This window comes from Hesperophylax consimilis, chromosome 30 (genome assembly GCF_061612785.1).
Source record: "Hesperophylax consimilis isolate HC1 chromosome 30, BYU_Hcon_1.0, whole genome shotgun sequence".
Taxonomy (NCBI): domain Eukaryota; kingdom Metazoa; phylum Arthropoda; class Insecta; order Trichoptera; family Limnephilidae; genus Hesperophylax; species Hesperophylax consimilis.
In genome coordinates this window covers 13,500,952-13,528,414 of record NC_142865.1, presented here as the reverse complement: position 1 = coordinate 13,528,414, position 27,463 = coordinate 13,500,952, and the positions used below count along the sequence as shown (strand labels likewise).

Here is a 27,463-nt window from a genome sequence, read left to right as displayed (position 1 = left end):
GGTTCAAATGTTGACTTAAAGAATTCAGAGAACATATCACAAATTTCCTGGGCATCGTTAGATTTGCGCCCTTCGAAGGACATTGCAGCAGGGTATCCATCAGACGATTTTAATGAGGATATGTATGACCAAAAGCTTTTGATATTATTTTGGAATGAACTTTCGATGTTGTCAAAAAATAACCTTCGGGTTTCATAAGTCAATTTTTTGTATGTAGCACGTAAGAAGGAAAATTCACGATAGTCAGAAAGACCTTTATATGTCTTCCATTTGAGCCAGACTTTATCTTTTTTCCTTGATAACCTAATAAGTTCTGGAGTAAACCATATGGGGAATTTGTCATTTCGTCGTGCCAATACTGGAATAAGCTTATCAATTACACTGTTTATTTTTAAATAGAATCGATCTACTGCTTTTTCGGCTGGTAAATTTGCGATTTCAGATAACCAATCAATACAATTAATGTCCTCATTAATCTGAGCATAATTAGCTTTCCTGAAATTGCGCCTACGCTGTATTTTGTTTTTGATTTTTGGTTGAATTACGAAGGATATATCAAATTCAAGGGCTGGGTGGTGTCTATCCTCTGAGAGGAGAGGGTTGTTGCTACGTTTAACATTTGTTTCGCGACTGTAGAATACGAGGTCTAAGTATTTTTTATTATGGTTTGGTATACAGTTATATTGGAGTAAGTCCATCAATGACATTGCTTGAAGCAAAGTTTTCGATGCAGCCGTATTTGAGGAGGCGAGACCTTGACTGCTGTCTTCGGAAAATGACCAAGTCAGAGTTGGTAGATTCATATCTCCTAGTACACAAAAAGTATTATTTGGTTGTGATGAATATACAGATTCCAGGTTTTCGGAGAACGTATCATAGACCGTAGGTTGTGAGGCAGGAGGTATGTATACTGCACATATGATGAGATTGAAAGACCTTACCGGAATAGAAATGAAGATTTGTTCGATTTGACCATTTTCCCAGTCATCGAGCCGGGAAGATGCAAGCTCCTTGCGCACTGCTACCAACACACCGCCTCCGTCCATTTTACCAGTGAGTGTACGGTCCTTATCACGTCGGAACACCGTGTAACGCGAATCTATGAATTCAGCCGTATTTATACTTGCTACAAGCCATGTTTCAACTAGAACTATAACGTCGTAGTTATTCGATAATACATTAATTAGTAGCTCCTGGGTTTTGGTCCTAATACCACCACAGTTCTGGTAATAAACGGATATAGATGATGATGAGATCATTTTACCAGAGTAGGAGTGCCGTTTGACATATTCCACAATCGCACGAGTGATACATTATGCAGGGCATATGAGGCTTCGAAATTATATAAAAAACATAGACTACTTATTAGATCAAGGAATGTGAAATATGTTGACATTTTAGAATGTGAATGAATATGTGAGAAACATGGTATTGGTTTAAAGTTATAGGGATATTGCGCGGTAAACAAAAATATAAAGTAGCTTTGAAAGAAACAAATTACAGGATACAGAATACTGTGAGAAAGCGGATACCGAAGACAGCAGTAACATGTTTGTAGTCACATGTTTTCATGTGTGATTATCTTTTGAAGGTCTCCTTCACGGCGAATGGTGAAAACCCGAGAGAGATCGTTCCTCTTCGCCAGAATACTGCCGTTCCGCACCCATATGTATTTAAAGCCGTTAGCTTTTCCGGCGGCTCGTGTTTTGGCAAATAGGATTTTATTTTTCAATGTAAGGTGCTCATTTATATAAAAATTGGTGGTGGGAGCACCAAATCCTAATTGTTCCGTGGTAAGGCCGCGGCGAGTCCTTGCTGCAGCGATGACATCATCACGAAGTCGCTTTGTGGAGAGCTGGACGACTATATTGCGTGGACGGTTGGAGGGCGAGGAGTGGCCGCGAGCGACGCGATGCGCAGAAACCACACAGCTACTTGGAAGCGGGACGTTTATGTTGGATCCTATTTTTTCTATTAATGTCATCAAATTTTCGCCCTTTGCTTCGGGAATCCCATGGATGTCTACATTGCATATTCTGCTGCGCTGCTCCATCTCATCTTGTGCATCTCGGAGTGACTGGACTTCTTGCCGGAGGTTTGAGTTTTCTTCTTGGAGAACGCTCACACATCCCAGAATTTTTGTGTATTGATCCTTCCACTCGTTAGACAGCGCATCTAATTTTAACTGAACAGCGTCAATTGCTTTCTTGTTTTCATTGCGCATGATTTCAAGTTTCGACTCAAAAAAATTGATTAATGAGTCAGTGTCAATGTTAATCATTGACTGATGCGCCGACGGTGAATCAATAGCGCCAGACGTGGTTGCTAAAGGTGAAGATGTATCTTTCTTTGCACTGCAAACCTTGCGAGTTTTAGACATTTTGGTTTATTTATTTCTTAGTTCTTAAGGAACCATCTCTTTCTTCGAAATAGAGTGTTGGTCTTGAAGTTTCCGAGCTCGAGATGCAGTTCTATGCTCTCTTCCTAGCATCCGAATGAGTTCCTCTTTCACTGTCAAATATTGACACTGCTAATATTGCTAATACCAAGCGTGTGCAAATCAAAATAGCATTCATTTTTTATTCAATTGTGCAAATCCGCACGGTCAAATTTGGTAAAACCCCGCGGGACTGCGGAATTGCAAACCGCGATTTCAGGAGGGCGCGTGGGTGCAGACGTTTCTTTGTTCAATACTTAATACCAATCATTTTCAATTATGCAATCTTCGGTAAAATCTCGATATATATATATAGGATGAAGACATAAAATGAAGATTTGATAATTTCAACAACTTGCTGGTAAGTCCATTTCTACCATCCACTCTTCTTCTGAGCCTCCACGAGTTCAAGTGCTAAGTAGTAGTAAGAACGAATGGTCCAACCATTCTTGTCATAATAAACTTGTTCAATAACACCGGTAGTTAGGCCGGACCCTGGTGCGTGAGGGTGACATTTAATTTGGAACAACCCGTACCATAGTTAGCGTAATCCTTATTCGTGGGCAGCAGTTCTTAACCTTTTCTAAGCCACGTAGCACGAATAATCAGTTATTAGTTAGCTAATGTTGTATTATTTTTCGTTCCTCGTCGTTACTTGGTTAACGTTAATATTAGAGGTTTTTTCCATTCTACGTCTAGTACAATTTTACCACTAGAGCCGTTCCGTGAACAGTAATTTTCTCTTATTTAATGAAATAAAACCAAAATTTGTAAGTAGGTACTTAATACCTGCCAACTTAATTTTATGTAATACATACTTTTTGTATTTCAAATGTGGAATTATATCGTTTTTTCAAAGAAATGTCACTCTCGATGGCAATTCTCTCTTCAAACATTCTTAAGACAGGTAGTACTATAATAGCCATTTAGTCAAAGTAAGGCTTGCTTGAATAATATAGTGGATGCAGCAGATTTTAGAAATGTACAAACAAATCGACAGATGAAATGCCAAATGGTCGAGGTAAAACAGCACTTTCTTAAGCTTTCAGAATATATAAAACAACAACGGACCATTTTGATCCTTAAATTTAGTTCACGATTACAAAAAAGTTTTTTACGCTTCTGACCATATCAATCGGAATCTTCTTCTTGATAATGAACCTGTTGGTTGACAACATTTTTAATAAAACTAAAACCGCTAATGCGCTTCAATCTTCTTCAACACCGATTAAGAACCGCTGTTCAAGAGGTTCCGCTTCATAACGTAAAACGTCCGGCGTCACCCCCTATAGCCGGGACGTTACGACGCCCTTTCCCTGTTCCGTGACGCGATAATGACGGACGTGCGGACTTGCCCGCATCGTTAGTCGTCGATGTCCCCCCTGCGGCCGCGAATTTACCGAAAATTCTTCCCTTTTGATTCTGTTGAAAATAATCGCGAATTGTGCTTTCTTTTGAGGTCTTGCATATGATTCGTTTTTCTCTCTGTAAAGGGGGATATGAGTAGCTTCAATGATTTCGCGGAACAGCGGTAAGGATCCGCTTTCCCTCCATAACTTAAAACGTCCAGCGTCACACCCTGTACCTATAGCCAGGACGTTACGACGCCCTTTCCCTGTCCCTTAACGTGATGTTGCCCTCTGCGGCCGCGAATTGGTCGGACATGTCCCGCGCGCCGACATTGGATGACATTAGAGCAGTCTAACAAATCGGAATTTGGCTCAGCTGTAGCACGGTTGACTTCAGTCCCCAGAAAACATGGTTCAGTCTTCATTCAATTTTTTTTAGTTTTTGTTTTAAAAAACATTCAAGTTCACAGCAGTAATAGACCTCTAGGAGGATGGATGGCTCAATCCTCAGTCAAACCAAAAAAAATAAATACATCCATTGTTCGAGGAACGAACAAGGGTTGGGATAGCCGTATTTTAAAGGGCTATTCCACACAGATAAAGCATGGATAAAGCCTATGGCTTATGACAAGCGAATGCGATAACACAATTTGTAAGGTTAATTCACAGTCAGCTTACCGGGTGGCGAACGAAATCTGCATCTAGATAATCATCTTTCAGCACTGGAACGGTGATCGTTGTACGGTAGCACTCGTTATGTTGAATTGGATTGCGAGTGTTGCGATAAAATACGTTTAAGGGATTATTCCGATAAATAACCGGCGATAGTACACACATTGGTTTTGACAAGACGAACGTTTCGATGCGATTGTACGGCTCACGGCACTCCGTGATTATAGTTGACGTGTGTGAATTCAAACTGTACAGTTCAAAATCTGACCATACTATTGGTCAGCACACGACCTGTCAAAAGCAAATCGGCGTGACGGAACATCTATTAAAAAAAAATTGTTTTCCGACATTGCACCGGTCCCGAATGAATCAATGACGATAGTTCCTCGGGATTGAAATATGGCATAACATGGACAGCATTCCCACCTGACGCCTTGTGCTCTAAAATTTTCAATCCGTTTGTTAAAATAGGGAAAACTCTCAAATTGACCGCCTAATTCTGCACAGTCAAGAGTTTTTCAAGTAACTAAATGCAATTCGAAAGTAATTAAAAGGTTAAAGCAACTAAATTGGCTAATTGGTGAAACAGATGCTCACCTTGAACGCGATGATATTTGTACAAAAAATAATAAACCACCTATTACCAAAATGCTCTTCAAAGAAAATTGTGTTCAGCAAGGAAATTTACAGATAAAACACAATGAACACAAGAACTTGCAATGAAATTAGGTTACCAAAAAAAGGACCAAGGAAATACAAAAATGGTTTACCATATAAAGGAATGAAATATTATAATTGTAGGAACTTCATTGTAGCAACCATATTAACCAAAAGAAAATAATAAAAATGTAATAATTTATGTATGTATGTAATTAATAATAACTTAGACATTTGTTATCTACTATGTATAAATGGCTAAAATAAAGTTGAAAAATTAAGTATTTTGGAATCCCAGATCAGAGATAGAGGTTTCTACCAAATTCAATAGTGGGGCGTATTTGCGATTTGTACAGGGCAGCAGTTGTATACTATTAACTATTAACATAAATAATTGAAATTTGAGCTTATTTCAGTCACACGGCACGCCCGCATCACACTTCTACTGTTTATCCTGTTCAGTGAAACCACCCCTCGAGGGTTCGGTTTCTAGTTTCTATCTCAGTCTATTGCCTCTTCCAACGGGCAGTGGCTTCTCATCTGCCATCGGTTTTTATTATTTTTATATTCTTCCACCGCTCCGTCAGCGATCGATTTTAATCGGCGTCTCGAGAGATGGGGAGAGGACGCTGCTAAATTAAGATGATTTCTATTACCTTTATTGTTTGCGGTGCGGCTAAATCTAACCCTTGCTTGATATCAATTTGAAAATCGATCCTGAGGACTTGATTGCACAGTTACAATTCAATCTTTTTGCGCACTTGATTGCACAGTTACAATTCAATATTTTTGCACACTCGATTGCACAGTTACAATTCAATCTTTTTGCGCACTTGATTCCACAGTTACAATTCAATATTTTTGCACACTCGATGGCACAGTTACAATTCAACCTTTTTGCGCATTTGATTGCACAGTTACAATTCAATCCTTTTGCACACGTGATTGCACAGTTACAATTCAACTTTTTGCGCATTTGATTGCACAGTTACAATTCAATCCTTTTGCAGACTTGAAACAAACAGAGGCGAAGCACTTTTAGTGACTTTTTTCTGTATTTAGATATTTATAAAGATTTTTTATTGTGATGACTAGCACAGAACCGTGAAAAACTACGGGATAGTTTGAATTCTTGACAAATCAGTTCCAATTTAGAAAATGTCAATTAAAATAATCTTATATGAAAATATTATATTATAGCATGGAATAAATAATACACAAGAAGCGTCTTGTGGGGGTGTTTCGTGAATCAAATATTTGCCTAATCGAGGCTTAAATTTCCAATGCAAAACCTTGTTTATGATGGATTCATCTACGATGTCAGGCGAGTGTAAGTAAGGCGGAGCGCTGGGCTATTGCACTAAACGGAACATTTGTTTCCATTCTAATTTTTACGGAAGGCACTTTTCTTCTTTATTCTATGTATTGTAAGTAGGTACTTGATCGCTACTATGAATTCTTCACACAATCAGTTCCAATGTTCCAAAATGATTTTTAAATTCACAGCAATTCCGAGTTACAGAATTCATTGAACCAGAATTACGCAGTACACACGCACAACCAATGTTAGTATCCTGTAATGATGTTTCTGTGACATTTTTGGTATTGGGAATATGTATTGTGTAATTCTTAACAATGGCCTCGACTCACCAGAGCTAATGAATTTAATAAATATTCATATTCCAACAAGATCAACACGGCAATCCCATTTGTTTCATTTACCTACATATAGAACTAACTTTAGAAAAAAATCACCAATTCCACACGTATATGTGCCCAATATAATACTAAATTTCAAAACATAGACATTTTTAGCAATACACTTCACAATTATCGATTAGAAATAACTCGTACGATCGAAAATTAATACAATAGTATGGAATGTATCCAGAGCATCTCCTATCCTCATCCTTAATTCCTATTCCTCCCCTCCTCAACTAAAATATATATTTTTTTTTTTATGCAATAAAACTCCATCTCCAATCAATTTTAATATAGGAGACTTTTTTGGCTTGACTGTATTTAACATGTATATATTTATATTTTATGTATAAGCTGTTTGTCTCTTACCTTTACCGATAAATAAATAAATAAATATTGAATGGGAAGTACCTACCTACCAATGGATTTTTACTTTATTATATTCAATTTCGCCAGGGTTATTCGTAATTGCAATATAGGTGGGTACTAGAGATTACTCTCTCCATGTCAGATCGGCAAGCTCCTTGGCTATAGGTATATTTGTACCCAAATTTGCAAAGAGAGTAAGATAATTTAAAAAAAAATGAGTTATTTCGCATAACGATTTAAATAAAATATAAAATTTCGTATTTTAACAACATATCAGAGTGATGACCACCATTCGGATTCATAATTCGTAGCATTGATTAAAATGGCTTTAGCTATGTTTAATGACGACATCCAAATAGCTTTTTCTTCTCTGAACTTCCTATATTCTTGCATCCTTCCCAAAAGCTTCACACGAAAATACTTTCTTTGACCAGTAGTGCAGTAGAATCATTCTTAAAAGATTCTTGCTTGTGTGGTGGTGTACTGTATTGTGATTACTGTGGGATAAGAGGGGTGTTCGGTTCGTTCAAAGCACCATTTAGTATAAAATTATATTAAACTAGCTGACATATACCCGGCGTTGCTCTGGGTTGTGAATGATTTGGAGAATATTTTGAGGATTTGAATTCTACGATAAACATCAACTTTTCTCTACTTTCTACAAATTTATTAGTTTAATTAAGCTCAATAATTCTCATAATGATTCCAATTTAGCAGGCAAATTATTATTTTTTCATTTCCATGTAATTACGCCTTTTATACCCTGAGTGAATAATAAATAAACGGGCGAAGGTCACGCTATGAAGTATTGTTATAGGACATCAAATTCTCCGCACTGTACTAAATTAATAAAGAAAAAATAATATCGAGTGCTTGCGGATGTAATTGTAGAAAGTTTTGCCTTGTTAGCTATTAATTCATTTCCTATTTATTCGTGAACTTCAAAGGTTCTTAATTAAAAAGAAATTTGCAAAATGGAAGAATCGCAAACTTCAAGACAGGATTTTATTTTGTAGTTATATTGAGATGAATTTGTTCAGAGTTTTAGTTGTACCAGTATTTTCGCCATCTTTAAAATGTGCGCATGTGTGTCTTCTGTCTTTTATTGCTTTTAGTGAGGTGGAGCGAAATAACGCAATGCTTTAGTGTATTTATCTACCGTCTACAAAGAAAACTTTTCGTTGCTTGAGAAATATTTGAGGACAAACAACAATCCAGTGCCTCCGTCAGGAATTTTTGTCTTCGGCCTCTCATGTAGACGATTTTATCCTACCGCTTGGCGTGCAATATAATATGTCATGTATAATGTGTCACATATAATATGTCATATGTCATATGTAATATGTCTTATGTAATATGTCATATATAATATGTCATATATAATATGTCACATATAATATGTAGTAGAATTGGTTCCGTGTCGACTCAGGACAGTAACAATTCAACACACGTTGAAACGTGATAAGTACAATTCAATAAAAGTGATTATATAAGCTTATAATCACTGTAGCGATGGGTGTTCAGTTTTAGATTTAATTAATATCATTCCTCAAAATCACTGTATCTAGCGATGGGTGTTCAGTTTTCGATTTAATTAATATCATTCCTCAAAATCACTGTAGCGATGGGTGTTCAGTTTTAGATTTAATTAATATCATTCCTCAAAATCACTGTAGCGATGGGTGTTCAGTTTTAGATTTAATTAATATCATTCCTCAAAATATGAAATAATGCCGAAACATAAACTGCTTACTGTGGTTTAAAGCCAATGAATCCACCTAGAGTTCACCACGTTTTATCCCATATTTTTAGGTTTTTTATAAATTTGGTACATTATGGCAAGCTATCGATCAAAACGTTTTGCAAACTTACTATAGTATGCCTAAAATCGTCCGAGTGTAAACGTAAACTTATACAGGGTGTATCGGCACTAACCCGACAAACTTTAACCAGCTATTCCTTAGCACATTTGGAGTAAAAAATGTTATGGGCACTTTGCTGTCCGGTAGCATTTTTTTTTCAATAAAAAACAAAAAAATTAAAATTTCCACACTACATCACTGTCATTGGCATTGCGTTTCGTGTTCAACAGCTGTTATAAGCAAGTATGTCAAAAAGCGTCTTCGCTCTTTCGCACACACTAAATAATAATAGTTAAAAATGAGACGAATGGTGCCGTGCCATTTCGTTGTGATTGTAAGTGTGCGCCAATATAGGTACACACGTGCATTATTCAACGGAATTCGAATAAAATATTTGCCAGATGGGTTTTCAAACTTTGACAAAGGATAAAACAGTGGTGAAAATATGAATAGTAAATTTTTTATAAAAAAAAAAACGTTACCGGACAGCAAAGTGCACATAAGATTTTTTACTCCAAATATGCTAAGGAATAGCTGGTTAAAGTTTGTCGGGTACGTGCCGATACACCCTGTATAACTCAGTTTTTTTCATCACTTTTCGTGACTTTATATCACTTTTCAAGAGTGTCTTGATTTGACACTGTTCTGAGTTCCCGGTTACCTTCTTATTGATAGGTATAGCTTTTGTAAGCACTCAGCCGTAGATAGGTCCATTATGTGCTGTTTCCCGTGTTTCAACGTATTCCTTTGATGGTAGTCTTAAATAAAGGTTTTCAGATTTGTCTTTGATTGTTTGGCCATGCCTTTCGGTTCCACGACATGGTTTTTAACTCCTCAGATATCTCAGCCTTCTTCCCATCAAGGTGGGACATTGCAACCATAGAAAAAATATTGTTAATTACCCAACGGTCGTCTTAGAAGATTGTTACCGAAACTTCTTATTTCTTGCAAAAAAATAAGCGGTGACAATACTCTTTCCAATCCCGCGAGCACGGCGTAGCTTTGAAAAGACGTGCGCTCGCTTCGGCGGTTGGCGCAAGACTGAATTGCTAGTTAAAACTTTGTTCTACATAATTACTTAATGCAAGTAAAATAGATGCTCCGACGATAGTTTCTTACACTTAACAACTGTACCGCGTTTTAAGTTGCGGAAATTTTCCGGCAACATTGTACTTAAAGTCTTAGAAAATTACGTCGTGCTTCACCGTAATATCTTTTCATAAGTACGCAAGTTGCAAGTTTTATCATTTTGATCTCGGGGTTTTTGAAATTTTTGCATGCACTAACACAAGATAACTTGGAAACTTACTGGTTACGTTTACCTGTTTATAATAAAGGCAGTCAACTCTTAGATCAGCAACATCATCAGCTGTAGGCAGACTGATAGAATCTATGCGCAAGCCCAATACTAAGTTTGGTGATCGCGCTTTCGGAGTATCTGGGCCGAAGGCTTGGAATAAACTCCCTCCGGAACTAAGATCCATAACAAGTCCAACAGAATTCAGGTCTAAACTAAAAACTTACCTTTTTAAGCTGTCGTACCCTTAAATTAAATATATCATTCCCAAGAGAAAGTCCAGTTATATTCAATTTTCCAATTATGTCCTAAATCCTGTATCTAAGTTTCGCTAATAAACAATTAGATAATGTTAATTAAGTGTTAATCTCAAGTGACCTACCAGGTATGTATTGTACTGTATATTATCTCCATAAATAGTTAAGTACGCCCGGCTGGACTTTTACATGTTATTTTATTATTTTTTTACAAAGAACATCTAAATAAAAAAAAATGTAACAAGCAGTAATTGTTGAATGAACACTAGTATATATTAAATTATTTCGCGGATAAGAGATAAGCCGCCATAGCTCAGTGGTCAGAGCTGTCGACCGGAAATTGAAGGGACACGGGTTCGAGTCCCGTTCGCGTCATGTATCTTTTATCAGGAGATTTTTCAATGTGGATGATTCAATGTTTTGAACAACAAAATCAAAAAAAAGACATAATAAAAGGGTTCCATGATAACTCAACACAGTCACAATTCAACACACTTTTAAAAAGTGATATAAAATCATTAGATGCGATGAAAAAAAATTAAACCTAACCTACTTAACAAAGTTAATAAAGTTTTTGTTTCATCACTTTCCATGACTTTATATAACTTTTTAAAGATGTGATTAATTATCATTTTGATGAGTTATCCGGTCACCAATAAAACACAACCTCTTAAACAAAAACAATGTCAAAACGAAATAAAGTGGAAACTAGACACTCCACCATGCAAGATGGAATAATATAATACTAAGAAAATTACAAAACTTTGGTAAGATAAACAGAGCTACGTAGTTTCTATAGTTATGAGACAATAAAGCGTCTCTTTCGGAGGTGCAGCGTCGTCGCTCTGATCCATGCCTCCGGATGAAGCCACAAGTCTCTTGAAACTGCTGGAAAACCTCAAAACGGCTTATGTTTAGTTGCCAAGCAACATCGCTCTGTCGCATCCCTGATTGCAGTAGTGTCCATTTTAAGGAGTTTTTTTTCTAGCGCTAATTATTCGCGTGTGTCCTCTTCAACTTTCCGATAGTGAATGACCTACATTTGACTTAAACTACTCGTTTTATAGTCCAGGAAGATGACACAGTTTATGGCACCTGCACGGAGTATATGCACAACATTTTTTTAACGTCCCGTAATCGGAAAATTCGTATCGTTTATGAAATGAAACTATTTTTCTGTTAAGAGGTAATTAAATGTACTTTCAATTGATGTAAATATTGTTTGGTTTAGATACAGGATGTATCGGCACGTACCCGACAAACTTTAACCAGCTATTCCTTAGCACATTTGGAGTAAAAAATGTTATTGGCACTTTGCTGTCCGGTAACATTTTTTTTAATAAAAAATTTACTATTCATATTTTCACCACATGTCACCAATGTTTTATCCTTTGTCAAAGTTTGAAAACCCGTCTGGCAATATTTTGTTCGAGTTTCGTTGAATAATGTACGTACGTACCTACGTTGGCGCGCATTTACAATTACAACGAAATGGCACAGCACCATTCGTCTCATTTTTAACTATTATTATTTAGTGTGTACGAAAGAGCGAGGACACTTTTTTACGCACTTGCTAATAACAGCTGTTGAACGCGAGAAACAAGGCAAATGACAGTGACGGAGTGTGGATTTTTTTTATATATTTTTAGTTTTTAATGGAAAAAAAATATTACCGGACAGCAAAGCGCCCATAACATTTTTTACTCCAAATGTGCTGAGGAATAGCTGGTTAAAGTTTGTCGGGTACTTGCCGATACACCCTGTATATTGGCTCGGGGAAACTTAACGCTTGAAACTTATTTTCGAAGATGTGCGATTTTGTGACGCCGAGTGCATTATAAGGAAAAGATGATATAGTGCGAAAATTCAGGACAGTACTACTTATTAGCAATGTTTAAATAAGCAAGGAGTATGTGTCACAATAGACTTGTTCGGCCTTCTATTCCCTCGGTCTAGCCGGAAAATGACTGGTTAGATCTATTTGTATAGTATTTTGCAATAATTGTGGCTTGACCCTCCCTGCCCGTTCACAGCCCATGTATTATTCTCGTCTGCTCTGACTATGAATTCATACAAAACCGACATTAAACATTAAACTGAGCGGTTTCTGATTCTGAAATTGATTTATGGTAATTAATTATAACTGCTATTTCTGTGCTACCCACCACCACTGGCACTGGCTGAATCATCGTTCAAATTAATACACTCACAAATGAAGAAGAATGAACAGTCTCTTGCAAAATATGGACTATTGTTTTGGATAGCTGTTTTCTCTTATTTCTAAATATGGCAATCACTTTGTGGGTTATTCATGATTATCATTAGAATAAAATAACGTTCTTCGAATACCACTTTATTGATATCTGCATTAGCGATGGGTCATGGCTAATTTTTATTAAGAACGGGAGCTACAGTACCAGCTCAATATTTTCGTACGGCTCAAGGAGTCGTCGCATTTGATCGACGGTTCCTCCGCTACACGGCTACACCCGATACGTATGATTTTTGGTAGAAAATAAGATGCTACGTAGTTAGTAGGTATAGGTGCATATGTGCACGTCTCTGAGTATGTAATAACTATTAATACCTGTGTTTCGTAATGACGTTTGTCATTTTTCTGGCATTATCAACTTTGTTCTGCTTCCACCAACCATAGAGCAGGAATTCAAACTCCGCTATTGATTTTGGTACATGACAGGCACGCACAGAAAGAAGTGCGGCAAGTAATAATTCAACCATCATCGACAAAAGACCAGAGTGAAAAACCGCCGTTTTACTCTCATTATTCGTGGCACCAATGCTCGCCGATTGTGCGCATTAGCTCATGTAAAAAAAGGTGACTTGTGATTAATCGAACGTTCTTCCCAAGTGCGGTCCCCGCTGGACATCAAACTAAAGAATCACCAAGCTGGTAGTTACAGAAATCTGGCGATTACTTAGTGCGTTGGTTGGGGTAGCACAATCTCCTCTTCAAATTAAACTTCTCATCCTTATCCTGGAACAGAAAGGATAACGCATTTTTCTGCCCCAAATTAAAATATTAATTAATTATATATTTGATAATTTTAGTGGCGTTATTTTTCTAAAACATCTCCAGATAAAGTAGAGTACTAAACGTACAATTGAGCCGTGGTACGATTTGCCGGGTGTCGTACGAATACGGCTCATTAAAAAGAGCTAGCTCAATTTTGCGGCTCATTCATGAATGACTCTAACCTACGTATATTTTAAATATATAAAACAACCGGTTTCGATTCGACCTGAACATTAATTATTGTATTAAATTTCTGTTGGAAATTTTGAAGCACTTGAGGATAAAAAATTATGAATTATACATTCCGAATTTTACCGACATGAATCCTTCACACAGCATCTCCGAAGATGACATAGGCACTGAGGGAAATTATATTCCTCGGGGCCTATGTCATCTTTATATTTTTATAGTAACAGAAATAAAGAAAACTTGTAAAGGTGAATGAAAATATTTGGAAGACCTTTGGGTAAGTTAGTTGGAACTAAAATTCGTTTTAGAATAATTGTTTAGATTTAATATAATTGGTTAGTTTAGGTGTGTTCATCAATTGTCTATCTTAACCTAACCTAACTTTCTATTTTGTCATCGTTTCATATTATCTCCTCACATTTAACAGCTGATTTTATGCAAGGTACAGCGTACAGTCACACCACCCCATAGCGACAACCAATGTCAATTTTCAGTAGTTTCGACTTTCTTTAATTTATTTTATAATTTTCATATTCCGCCCGTTAAAGTCAGTTGACCGACCCTCCGTTTCGCCTTTCATTTCGTTAGGCGAATCGACGCTGTGGAACGCAAACAATGTAATTTGATATCGCTGAAAAATATAGGTATCTGCCTACTATCACCTGTAGAATTACATGTAGGTTTTGTAAGATTCAACGTTTGTCTTATACTGACAACGGAATCGTTCAGACAGAAAAGTAGTCGTAAAAAATTGCAATTTTACTTACTGCAGCTGAAATTAAACCATGGGGTTAAAGCGAAGCACTACGAAGTAATGCAAATTTGTTCGCTTAGAAATATTTTAGATGCCATCTTGTAGTAGAAGACGTCTTGACTTTTTTAACAATCGAGCCGTTTTTTCTAAGTTTTTATAAACTCAAAAAAAGTATCTGGTCTGTAAAAACTGCTTTGAAGTTCAAAATCTTCCCCTTGCGACCCCATTTTCGGTTCTGGTTTTATTGTATAGTGTGGGAAATTCAGTGTTTTTAGAAAATGATCTCAAAACATTTGTAGTGGTACGCCACTACTTGATTCGAACGTAATTTTAGAAGTTTCGATTTTCTTCCAAACAAGCTTCTTGGATGTTCTTTTATTTTTTTTTTTTATTTCGGTTTGGCAATATCTGCATAGCAACCAAAATGTTCGAGAAGCTTCTTCACCTTATAAAAGCGACAGCGTGAAGGAACTAGTAAGTCAGTCAGTCATCAGTCGTTCAACAATTTACAAGACTTCGCGATTGACAACCCGCGCCCCTCCGCTGCGCGCCGGGCGATAACACCCGGCTTTGCACGGTTCAATCATGGACTTCATCGGGATCATCACAGCGCCCTGGCCCCGGCCATCGTTCCTGGCCAGCGCCACACCGGATCACAGCGCCATGGTTCCAGCACATCTGACCAGCGCTACATCCACGCACCTAGACCACGAGGCATCCTCGCCGGTCTATACACCTCCCGCACAACCGCCGACCAGGTCCACCGAACCTTCGGCTTCCCTGTTAGTACTGGAGTCTACTACGTCAACGAGTCCGGTCACCAGCAGCAGCGTCGACTCACTGACCCGCACATTGACCAACACTTCACCGCCTGCATCCGGAGTCTTCATCATCTGTCCTCAAGTCAAATCATATACGGCGACCTAACTCAAATACAACACTGTATACAACACTGTGACCTTCACAACATCTTTCATTGCGTGTCTCCTCACCAGATCCCCAAACATTTTAATATTTATCCCTAAACTTGGCAAATGTTTGTTTCTTGCATAAATCAAAACAGGCGACATGTGCTAAGCGGGAATTTAAACCTTATCGCCATCTACATAAGGAGTGTTATTGTTGGCGGCCCGATTCTAAATATTACACGACGACATCTATCGCCTTGATGCTAAAAGTGCCTATGTCAGTTTTTGATAGTTTGATTTAGGTCCCAGAAAGTACTCTTAAACTAAGTTACTCTAAAACGTTCCTTATTTGAATGCTATGAAGATATGTCTCTAGATTGACGAAATGTGACCTATGTGCGAGAACGCTGGAATTGCGTCACCGTAATTTGGACATAGAAAGGCATTATCCTTTCTCTCTTCCAGGAGTCTTGTAATTTGTAATGGAGATTGCGCTACCCCAACCAATACACAAAATAATCGCCAGATTTCTGCACTTACCAGGTTTGGTGATTCTTTAGTTTGATGTCCAGCGGGGCCCGTACTTGGGAAGAACGTTCGCTTAATCACAAGTCACCCTTTTACACATGATCTAATGCACACACTCGGCGAGAATGTGCTACGAATAATGAGATTAAACGGCGGTTTTTCTCTCCGACCTTTAGTCGATGACGGTTGAAGTTTTACTTGCCAAACCTTTTCCTAGGTTTGTGCCGTTCCGTGTACAAAATCAAGCGTGGTGTTTGAATTCCTGCTCTATGGTTGGTGGGAGCAGAACTGATAATGCCAGAGAAATTACAAACGTCATAACGAAACAATCTATCTAAAGAAGAAGTCTAAATATTGTTTCGACGTTTTATATGCCAATAATTCAATGAACAATCTTCATTCAAGTGCGATTTACAAAATTCAACATGAGCATTTTTAACTTTAAGCCCCAGAAATAAACATTTTAAAGTATGATTTTTTTTTTGAACAGATTAACAATTTCATTGGCCTGTCTGGGACGTTTGAGTCGAAAAATCTTATGTAAATTGCCGACAACCGTTTTCCTTCATTTCGTTTTTTAAAGTATTTCAGATTACTAACGACTTGACAATTTCTCCTGCTACTACCATTTTAGAGGGGAAACATTGATATACAATGTTATTTGAACCTGAATGGGAAACCGACGCACTCGGCTACTGATTATTCATTTATTTATTAAATATGCTAACCTCGGTTGTCGGTGCATGCATGCATGTGTGATGTGAAATACAGGGTGTATCGGCACTAACCCGACAAACTTTAACCAGCTATTCCTTAGCACATTTGGAGTAAAAAATGTTATGTACACTTTGCTGTCCGGTAACATTTTTTTTCTTTTAAAAACAAAAAATAAATAAAATTTCCACACTCCGCTACTGCCCACAGTATAGGGGTAAAATAATTGGCAACGCCGCGCTACTGTCATCTCTTTCACACATATTCTGTCTCAAGTCCCGTGTGGTTCCCGCCACCCCGTCTCGTATCAGTGGTCAGTGCTGTTTTGGGAGTTCGCATGTCATCAAGTTTCTAGTTTCGTTTTTGTTTTGTTATCTAAGTTTTTACTGTTGAAATATGCCCCTCAATTATCCACCTGCCGAGCAAGCAGATATTGTTTTTGTTTATGGATTTTGCAATGGAAATTCACGAGCAGCCGTAAGGGAGTATCGCATGAGGTTTCCTGGAAGACGCGTCCCACACCATGCTACCTTTGTCCAGGTTTGTACCCTATCAATTGTTTATTGAAACTATTTACATTCATTGATAATGCCAAAAAGCGCTTTTGAAATTTAAACTGGGAACATTAAAAACATAACAAGGGGCCACCAACTTTAAAAATGTAAATTGTACTTTAGGTGATTTGTGTTCAGTGGTCACTAAACGGCGTTTTAAAAAGTTAATTAATTTTAATCTCTAATAAATGCATCATTCACTGCAATTGAATTCACTCCCTTTCTCACCATGGGATTATTTAAATTACTTGAATTCAATTTCACCCCTGTGAATCCAAGATATCAACCGTACCTAGTTAAGAAAATTATAATTTAAAACACTTTGTTATACATTTTACTATAAAAAAATGAAATAAATGAAGAGAAAACGTAAGTTTTCTGATATGTGCCTAAAATAAGTGTTCTTTAAAAATAAAATGAGTGAAAAAGCCCGCGATTGTTTATTTGACATTATTACTGAGCTGAATAATAAAAGCAGTTGTTATTTGTTGTTTTGTTTCAGATGTATCAACAATTGCGTGACTGTGGCATCGGACGGATTGAAGGCGCCGGCGGAGGACACAACATCGTTCCTGTGGCAGTTGAGGAGAGAATCCTGAACTTAATTACCGAAGACCCCACGCTGTCCGTGCGTCGGGTCGCTCTGATGATAGGACACAGGGAACACATGGCGGTATGGAGAGTTCTGAAGAAGCACGGGCTCAAACCTTTTCACTATAGGCGCTGCCAAGGCCTCATGGAGAATGACCACTTTTCCAGAGTCGTGTACTGCAGAAGAATGCTGCATAATGTCATAAGAGATGCAGACTTCATGAAAAACATATTGTTTACCGACGAAGCACAGTTCACTAAAACAGGAGTGCTAAATGTGCACAACTTGCACCATTGGGCTGAACAAAACCCCAAGCTTGTTCGGGAGTCGTCGAGCCAGGACAGATTTTCCATCAACATGTGGGCAGGAATCCTGGGAAATCAAATACTCGGTCCAATCGAGTTGCCTCCCAGACTAAATGGACCGATGTATTTGGAGTTCTTACAAGTGCAACTGGGCGAGATTCTGGAAGATGTGAACCTCGAATTACTACGGAGAATGTGGTTCCAGCACGATGGAGCCCCACCACACTATTCGATTGCCGTGCGGAACTACTTGGATGTCGAGTTTCCTGGTCGTTGGATAGGCCGTGGAAGTCCGGCCATTGCTTGGCCACCAAGATCACCCGACCTGACCCCCCTGGATTACTACCTGTGGGGGGCTCTCAAGGAAAAAGTGTATGCTAAGCCAATAGCCTCAAGAGAGCAACTGCTCGAACGAGTGATGGAAGCCGCTGCAGAAATTAAAGCAAATCCTGCAAACTTAAATAATCAAAATATAACAAGACTACACGCTTGCATCGAAAATAATGGTAGTCACTTCGAACAAATGCTCCAATAAAAAAATTAACATAAACTACATGTCCGCATTTTCATTTATTATTTATTGGTAAAATTCTCACAATGTCATTCATTTACACATCAATATTACCTACATATCAATATTTAATAAAATCTGTAGAAGAGTATGCCCGTCGGCATTCAACAAGTTTTTCGACAAGTGTGTCGAAAAGCGTCTTCTCTCTTTCCTACACACTAAATATTAATGGTTAAAAATGAGACGACTGATGCTTGTAAGCGCGCCAATACGTAAAAACAACGAAACTCGAATAAGAATTGCCAGGTGGGTTTTTTAATCGCTTTAATCTGACTTTAAACAATAATTAAACACGTAAAAATTATTTAATATAATATTACAGTACAGTACTTTGAACCTTCGCAATAAATTTATTTGATTTTAAGTTTAGTTTGTAGAACTCCATTTCAATTTAGAGATTTTTTTTATTTTAACAGTCTTATTAAAAAATTTATAAAAACAGTGTGTTTATAAACAAGTTCTGCTAGTTGTAATTATTATTACGCGTGACAGCTGTTTCACCTTCTGACGGCATTATCAAACTTTGGTAAAGCCACTTACAGACGACGTAAGTGATAACTTTCTTTTTTTATTATTCTGGCTTTATTGATTTCCGAGTAAATTGTCGTAAATTATTATTTGCTAATCCCAATATTATTTGCTAATGCTAATAATTAAGTGAAATTTTAAACAATGCAATAATAGGATTATTGCATTGTTAATTTCACTTAATGTCGTTGGTATTTCCAACTGATGACTCAGGGGTTTATTTCCCTGAATAATTAAGTATTTTGGGGTCTAATTATTATGCATTTCATTACATCCGATAATTTAAACAATTTTTATGTTGAATTGGGGTAAGTTTTATGGCTAAGGGAAGGAGTGGAAGGTGAGGAAGTACCTGGATATTCAGATCTGGTCACCAAATACGGCTAGTCATTTCAAGCAACGTTTAAATTCTAAACCTGGATATTCAGATCTGGTCACCAAATACGGCTAGTCATTTCAAGCAACGTTTAAATTCTGAACCTGGATATTCAGATCTGGTCACCAAATACGGCTAGTCATTTCAAGTAACGTTTAAATTCTAAACCTGGATATTCAGATCTGGTCACCAAATACGGCTAGTCATTTCAAGCAACGTTTAAATTCTGAACCTGGATATTCAGATCTGGTCACCAAATACGGCTAGTCATTTCAAGCAACGTTTAAATTCTAAACCTGGATATTCAGATCTGGTCACCAAATACGGCTAGTCATTTCAAGCAACGTTTAAATTCTGAACCTGGATATTCAGATCTGGTCACCAAATACGGCTAGTCATTTCAAGCAACGTTTAAATTCTAAACCTGGATATTCAGATCTGGTCACCAAATACGGCTAGTCATTTCAAGCAACGTTTAAATTCTGAACCTGGATATTCAGATCTGGTCACCAAATACGGCTAGTCATTTCAAGCAACGTTTAAATTCTGAATTAATTAATCAATTACGAAAAAGCGTGGGGTTAAGAATATTTTTTTTAAATTATAGTTGTAATTTATTGTCGATTTTTTAAAAAAATTGCGATATTTTAAATAAAATTTAATAATTATTGTTTAAATAAATTAGCAATCTGGCAGCATTCATTTGCAGGTGGTCAATCCAATGCAGTCATGACGTTTGTGTGAGTGCTTTCCTTTGTCTCAGTGTGTTGCGCAGCAGTTTTATATGAACCGTTTTTTGATTCATCGGGATTGTTTTTAAAACTATACATTCTTTGTACCTTCAAATTAGTGGAAATAAACTTAAGTGTGTCAAGCTGCTCGTTATATTCCGGTAATTCTGGAAGGCTTTTAACATAAGCAATAATATTCATAAATCACATTCCGCGAAGTTGTAAATAACTAAATTTATTAAAAAATATACGTTGTAGGATAGCCTAGCAAGTAACATTTTGACAGAGCACTTACGGTGATTTAAAAAACAACGGCGCTGTTCAAATAATCCAATTATTATTATTGATAAGTACCTAAGTGAGGAAAATTGTTTTTAAAAGTGCTCAGAATTATTGGACTTCGATTATAAATTCAGGAAATCTACTAATTAGTTTCTTAGTTTCAAAATTAGACTATTTAATACGTGAAACGCGTAAGAGGTGAAACCAAAGCATTCCAGAGGTGAAACAATTTAGATACAAAAATAAAACTGATGTGTACAATACAAGAAGACAATCAGTGATTCGCATACGAAAAATGTGAATAATCATTATTGTTAAATAAAATATTTCTTTTCTGGTACTGGATTATGTAATACGGGCTTCGTTCGCAGCAACACGCGAGAGTTGCGATGTTGCTTTCAAATTTTGACAAAGGATAAAACAGTGGTGACATGTGGTGAAAATATGTTTAATTAATTTTTTATTAAAAAAAAACGTTACCGGACAGCAAAGTGCACATAACATTTTTTACTCCAAATGTGCTAAGGAATAGCTGGTTAAAGTTTGTCGGGTTAGTGCCGATACACCCTGTATATCTGCGTAATTCGAAAAATTATTTAAGTTCAATGAACTTCTTATTTTCCAAATTAATAATAAAAATGGATAAAGGAAATTATTTTATTTTAATAATTAGTAAAAATATTTCTGTTTTTGAAATGTATATTTCCTTTGTTTACATTTTTAACAGATCTGAACAATAATTTTTAAAGCTTACTAACCGTGTTGATTCGAATAGTAAATTTGTGATTTCTTAAAAAAATTTTGATAAGGAAGGACGTCCGGAGACCAATATTAAAATTATAATATCCCGTGTTTTTTCACTGGTCTGCGCTTTTAATAGTCTTATAATTTGAGTTAGCGTAAGAATTAACAGTTGTTTTCGAGAAAAGTTCGTATTTATGCGTCTAGCAGCTAACTAACTACCAATGCCTTCCTCAGGCTAATTTGTTGGTTTTTGGGAACAACTCATATGATCTCACAGAAATCAGTATCTCCCTTACTGTTGTGGTGAGAAATATGATCTAAACGGTGTTAGAAAGAGAAAACTAGCTAGAAAAAGAACTAGCTAGAAAACTGTTAGAAAGAGAAAACTAGAAAACTAGCTTTATATTAAAATCAGAGTTAAAAATAGGAGTTAGAACAATAATATAATTAAAATGCGCACCTTTATGAAACCAAATGTCGGGACCGCAATTTGAAAATAACTTTGTGAATTTTTTATTAATTATTTTAACATGAAACGATTAAAAACTTGGTGATATAAAAAAAACATTTGTCTAATAATATTTGTCTTTATTTCTAATAATAAAATCTTAAATCTCATCTATCTCATCACCTTCCTAAAACAGTTGTTCAGTTTTCGGATCCGTTCAGAAATATTCCATTTATTTGAATTTTATTGCAAAGCGGAAATACTCCGATCTTCTGACAGAATTGGCCTGAGGCCTGGAGTTAAGGGTCTATCGACCAGTTAATCGGATATTTCTGTAGCGGATAGTACCGTGCAGGGAGTTTTTCCGCCGATAGTAGACGTATAACAGGATTACGTTATCGAGGCATGTCCATTAGAATGATTAAATTTGCCAAATTTCGTGTTACGCGCGTTCTTTTATCACTCCCTAGTGGGAGTTAAACTTTGTCCCGAACATATTTTTTTTCCAAATTAGTTATTTATTTTTCAATAACCTTTATGACTCTGTCAGCCGTGCAATCATTTTCGCCACCAACTTTTTAATCTTGCAATTACATTACGAGCAGACAAATAATACGCAATATAATAAGATCCAGTGTGTGCTAAAATCATTAACGGTCGTGGTCATTATAATTGAAAAGCACCGAATGACCGCATGGACAGTGTAAATATACCCAATGAACAATATTAACAAATAGTCATTTTTTAATCGATGTTGATGAAATTCTCGATATATGCAGATCCAGTCGTGCTACCGATATTGATATACTAATATCGACAACTTAGTTTATCGCTTGGATTCTGCTTAATAATGAATAAAAAATGTCCCAAATGGGAGCCTTGTGGAATTCCTGGCTTATTTGTAATAAACTTATATAAAGTATTCGAAATAAGGTAGGTTACGTTCCGTTCTTCTTATTCTCAATCCAATTCGTTTGATTTGGTAACCGGATAAAACAAAACAGTGACAAAACAAAACATTATAAAATAATAAGTTAGGTTAGCAAATATTTTATTTATAAAACAGCAACCAAAATTTTTGTAGGTACTATAAAACATAATTTGAAATGTCTTTTCAAACTTAGTTTAATTGAGGATTGAACCTTTCTACACGGGAACTGGAGTCGACAACTCTACCAACTGAGCCAAATCCCGATTGGATAAGACCTACATTTACTGCGTATATTAACTGCATTCATGTCATCGAATCTCAAAGAAACGCTTATATGTCCGCGCGTGTGTGCGTGATTGCCACCAAAAGTTGATAGAATTCACGACAACAAGTCGTGCATATTTTCCGAGTTTCAGCTCAATCGGGAGTTTGTTGGTTTCCACTTCTAATGTTTGCATTCATTCACGAAAACAAAAGTGAAATACAAATAGCGGTTTAAAAAAAAAAACACCATAATTATGCAAAGTAATTTAAACAAAAAATTATGCAAGTACTCTGTCAATTTAAAGATATGTTCGTGCTAGAACTCCTGGATATCTTGCCTCAAGGACAGACGTCGTTGTTACTTTTCAGCTTTTTTTTTTGCACATTACATTCCTTTTCAGTATTCGTCGTCCTATGTAATGTTATGATACTGGATTAAAATGATGTATCTAAAGCCTCTAATCCGCTCGGGTTGTATTAAGGAGGTCTTAGGCTATCCACACATTTTAGGCCCCCTGCCTGTCCCCTTGCGCAAAGGCTTTTGGTGTTTGTACAGTAATTGATGTAAGCCTAGGTCTGTTGATCCTTCCCGCTGTGGGTTAATTCCTTTTTAAAGCAAGTTTGCATTAACGTACGGGTCGCTTGTCATGTCCATGTATCTTAGGCTGTATGTGTCAATCAAAAGAGAAAATTTTGTTGTTAATATCGCTGGTTAAAGTATTTTCAACGTTACGCACGTCAATCTTATTCGTGATATACCTGTTAAGGGAAGAGGTACCTAATCTTCACTCTGCGGAACTGCATTCGTACAGTCACTTCGATTTTGAAGTGTGATTATCAATTGGGTTATTTTGTATTTGTCGTTCTTCATAGTATGATCAAGATATTAGAATTTTCGTATTTTTATAACTAGTACGGTTTTTGTCCAATCGATTAAGAACGTTAAATTGATAACTCCAGAGAATTTAATTTGCCACGTTATACAGGGTTTCCAATAAGAGGTGTTATTTTGAATAGCCCGCTATTTCGGTAGATGTTACTTTTGAAGCTGACATTTTTTGACATTTGACAAGTAGAAACTACGCCATTAATAAAAATGGAACTGTACACGCTTCAACGATGCATTAAAATTATTAAAATTCACTTGAATGAATCAAATGCAAATCATCTTGAGTGATGAGGCCCATTTCCACCTCGGTGGCTTCGTCAACAAGCAAAATTGTCGCATCTGGGGCTCGGAAAACCCAAGAGTTATTTTTAAAAAGCCTCTCTATCCTCAACGTGTGACTGTTTGGTGCGATTTATGGTCCGGCGGAGTAATTGGACCTTACTTTTTCGAAAAAGAGGCTGGAGCAATAGTTACGGTGAATGGATTGCGCTAACGAGAGATGATTAATGATTTTTTATGGCCGGAATTGGATGGTATTGATCTGGACAACGTTTACTTTCAACAAGACGGCGCTACGTGCCACACAAGCAACTAACCCATTGATCTTTTACGATTGAATATCAAAATAACACCTCTTATTGGAAAACCCTGTACAATCCAACCTTTTGTAAATGGGAGATTTTTTCAAGTTCAATTTTCATTTCAAATTGTTTTTTTATTATTTAAAAATGACCCGCTAACGAAAGGCTTGTTGAATTAACAGTATTTAATTATAGCATCAATAGCACTCCTGGCGATCAAATTTCAAAACAAAAACACGTCGTCTAGAATTATTTTGCACTGGATTACTTTTAAGTTATAACAATAAGGCGTTATCCTCCAGATAGTAATGCTTCCAACAGATTTCACCCTTGCATCAAATAATACGTAAGAAAATAACCCACATTTCCCTTGAATTCAAGTCACGCGCCGCGCAGCTAGTCGCAAGTTAAACTCTGCTAGGTGGCAGGCACCTTGTGCCGGTATCTGGGGATAGGTCCCGCTAAGGGATGGCCGGACTTCTTTATTAGAGGGTCGTTATCGGGAGGGTTGGATAACCCGAGGTTTCTGAATACGGGTAGAGGGGATTACTGGGTCAGTCGGATGATTGCAAAATATTAAAATTGGCAGTTTCGTTGTGGGATGATACCTAATTAGTATCATCCCACAACGATGATACTAATTAGGTATCATCCGACTGACCCAGTAATTCCCTCTACCCGTATTTCCGAATACGGGTAGAGGGAATTACTGGGTCAGTCGGATGATTGCAAAATATTAAAATTGGCCGTTTCGTTGTGGGATGATACCTAATTAGTATTTAAAATTTAAATAATTATTTATGAGATTGATGAAAATGCGGAATGTAAAAATAATTCGTTATCAAGGTTGGTAAATTCGTTACTTCCAAATAGAGTAGAGGTTCGAGTGTCGTCTCAATCAAATATTTTATATTTTCTTTAGTTTTTAATATTGTTTCAATTTATTTATTTATTTATCGTATCTTTACATTGTATCTATAATTTTTTAGGTTAGAGTTTTTAACCTCACTAGGACAAGCCTGTATTGAGGTTAACCTTTTCCTTACGGTGCTAAAAAAATTCACGCGTTCCGGTGCTGTGTAGTCAATACACATTTCAAAATAAGCGATTTAATATCGGAAAAATATTAATATTCATTGCTAATCGATTATGTTTATTTTATTTTATATCAAAAGTGATAATAATTGTAATTTAATTGCTGAAAACATGGAAAAAACCATCGGCAGATGCTAAAGAAACGTGCGAGGGGTCCACATTTAACGACGGTTCGCGGCCAACTGGCTAGAGGCTGGCACACAGCTGTGCGGTCGTAGGTATCGATGGTCTAAATCAAAATACAACTGCAGACGTGTGGATGTCTCATGTTCTCGCATAGCGAATTAAAGCGGGACATCAATAGCGTGTCATTTCCTCTTTTTTTTCCTCTCACACTCTTCGCGTATTAGTATCACACGGTTGATTGTATTGGTGTATTTGTTCCCTATTTTTAACAAAAATCTCTGATTTTTAATTGAATTTGAAAACAATGTAAAATATTATTTTTTAATTCAGTGCATAGATGTATAACGGAGGAATGCCTAAAATCTGAATCCAGAATTTATTATATTTATAGAGTTATTAAAGTTATTAGAAGCAATAATAATAATAACATGGAATTTATATAGCGCAGTTTAGTGTACACACCACATATAAGGAAAGGTTAGTAATTTTACAAAATAATAATAAAAACATAACACAAAGATTATATATTAAGATAAGAATATTGTTACATTGACGATTCTACGAATTGGATACCTACATGGTACCTATCAGCCTATTCATTACAGTATAGTGTTGTAAACATTTAGGGTGACCATGATATACCTTGATATTTAATTGCAAGAAAAATTATAATAAACTATTATTTCTTAAAATAGAGAAGAAAGAAAGAGAGAAAAAATAATTTACATTATAAAAATAAAGGATGAAAAAATAAACTTATTTTAAATATTATGCCAAAATTTAAAAGGACAAAGATGAAAGAATATGTTGAAAATCCTCGGATGGCAGAAATAATTTAACATTCTTTTTAAATGTATCTACACAAGGAATTTGACGATTTAACCACTTAATACTCGGTTTTTTTTAACAAAAATGAAACTAAAAACATCAGGTTTTTTATTTTTTATAAAGATTTAACATAATTTAAAATGTACCAGTTCAAAAACAAACAAAACAGAAGCAAAAAAGGTGTAAAAAAACTTTACTTCTGAAAAATGAATGGTGTGTGTAGTTAGTTGGTGAGTGTGAGATGTGGAATAGTTTGTTTGACCGTGTGTTCCGAACTGGACCGTGGAAGTTAACATTTTCCAGAAGGTAGTCTTTGTCAACAGCGTTGTGGATAATTTAGAATAAAATTTTTTTTGTCGGAAATATCTTTTCTGTCTTCTAATGTTGATAGTTTGTGGAATGCTAATGATTCTTTTAAATGTTGAGGTGGTCAGAAGGATTTAAAGTCTATCTTAATGTCTTATAATCTTTAATTATCAAAATATAGATTAAATATTTGATCTATATTTTGATTATAAGATATTGGAATCAACGACTTAACATTTTTCCCCAGCACTGATGGTGGTTCCTTTCTCCCCCATACAGGTTATGTTGACATGGTTCCATGATAACTCAACACAGAGACAATTCAACACACTTTTAAAAAGTGATATAAAGTCATTAGAAACTATGAAAAAAAAAATTTAACCTACCCTCACTACATAACCCAGTTAATAAAATTTTTGTTTCATCACTTTATATAACTTTTTAAAGATGTGATGAATTATCATTGTGATGATTTATCCGGTTACCGTAGACATAACCACAGGATGAATGGTTAGTAGCACAGGATATGATCGACCAGAAAATGTATGTGGTGAAATTAGCCTTTGAATGGTTTTTAATTAAAT

General features: G+C 36.3%; 1 protein-coding gene and 1 long non-coding RNA gene across 3 annotated transcripts in view; both read left to right on the top strand.

Annotated features, from left to right (window-relative positions):
* LOC149409661 (uncharacterized) overlaps positions 1–27,463 on the top strand; it is a 463,199-nt gene that overhangs the window by 218,513 nt on the left and 217,223 nt on the right. The gene's annotated exons all lie outside the window — the stretch shown is intronic.
* Positions 16,859–27,463, top strand: part of LOC149409664 (uncharacterized) — a 52,191-nt gene continuing 41,586 nt past the window's right edge. Inside the window, exons 1-2 of the mRNA XM_089649435.1 lie at positions 16,859–17,268; positions 17,785–18,047. Of these exons, the coding sequence (XP_089505561.1) occupies positions 17,125–17,268; positions 17,785–18,047 (407 nt within the window). The 5' untranslated portion in view covers positions 16,859–17,124. The remainder of the gene's footprint in view (positions 17,269–17,784; positions 18,048–27,463) is intronic.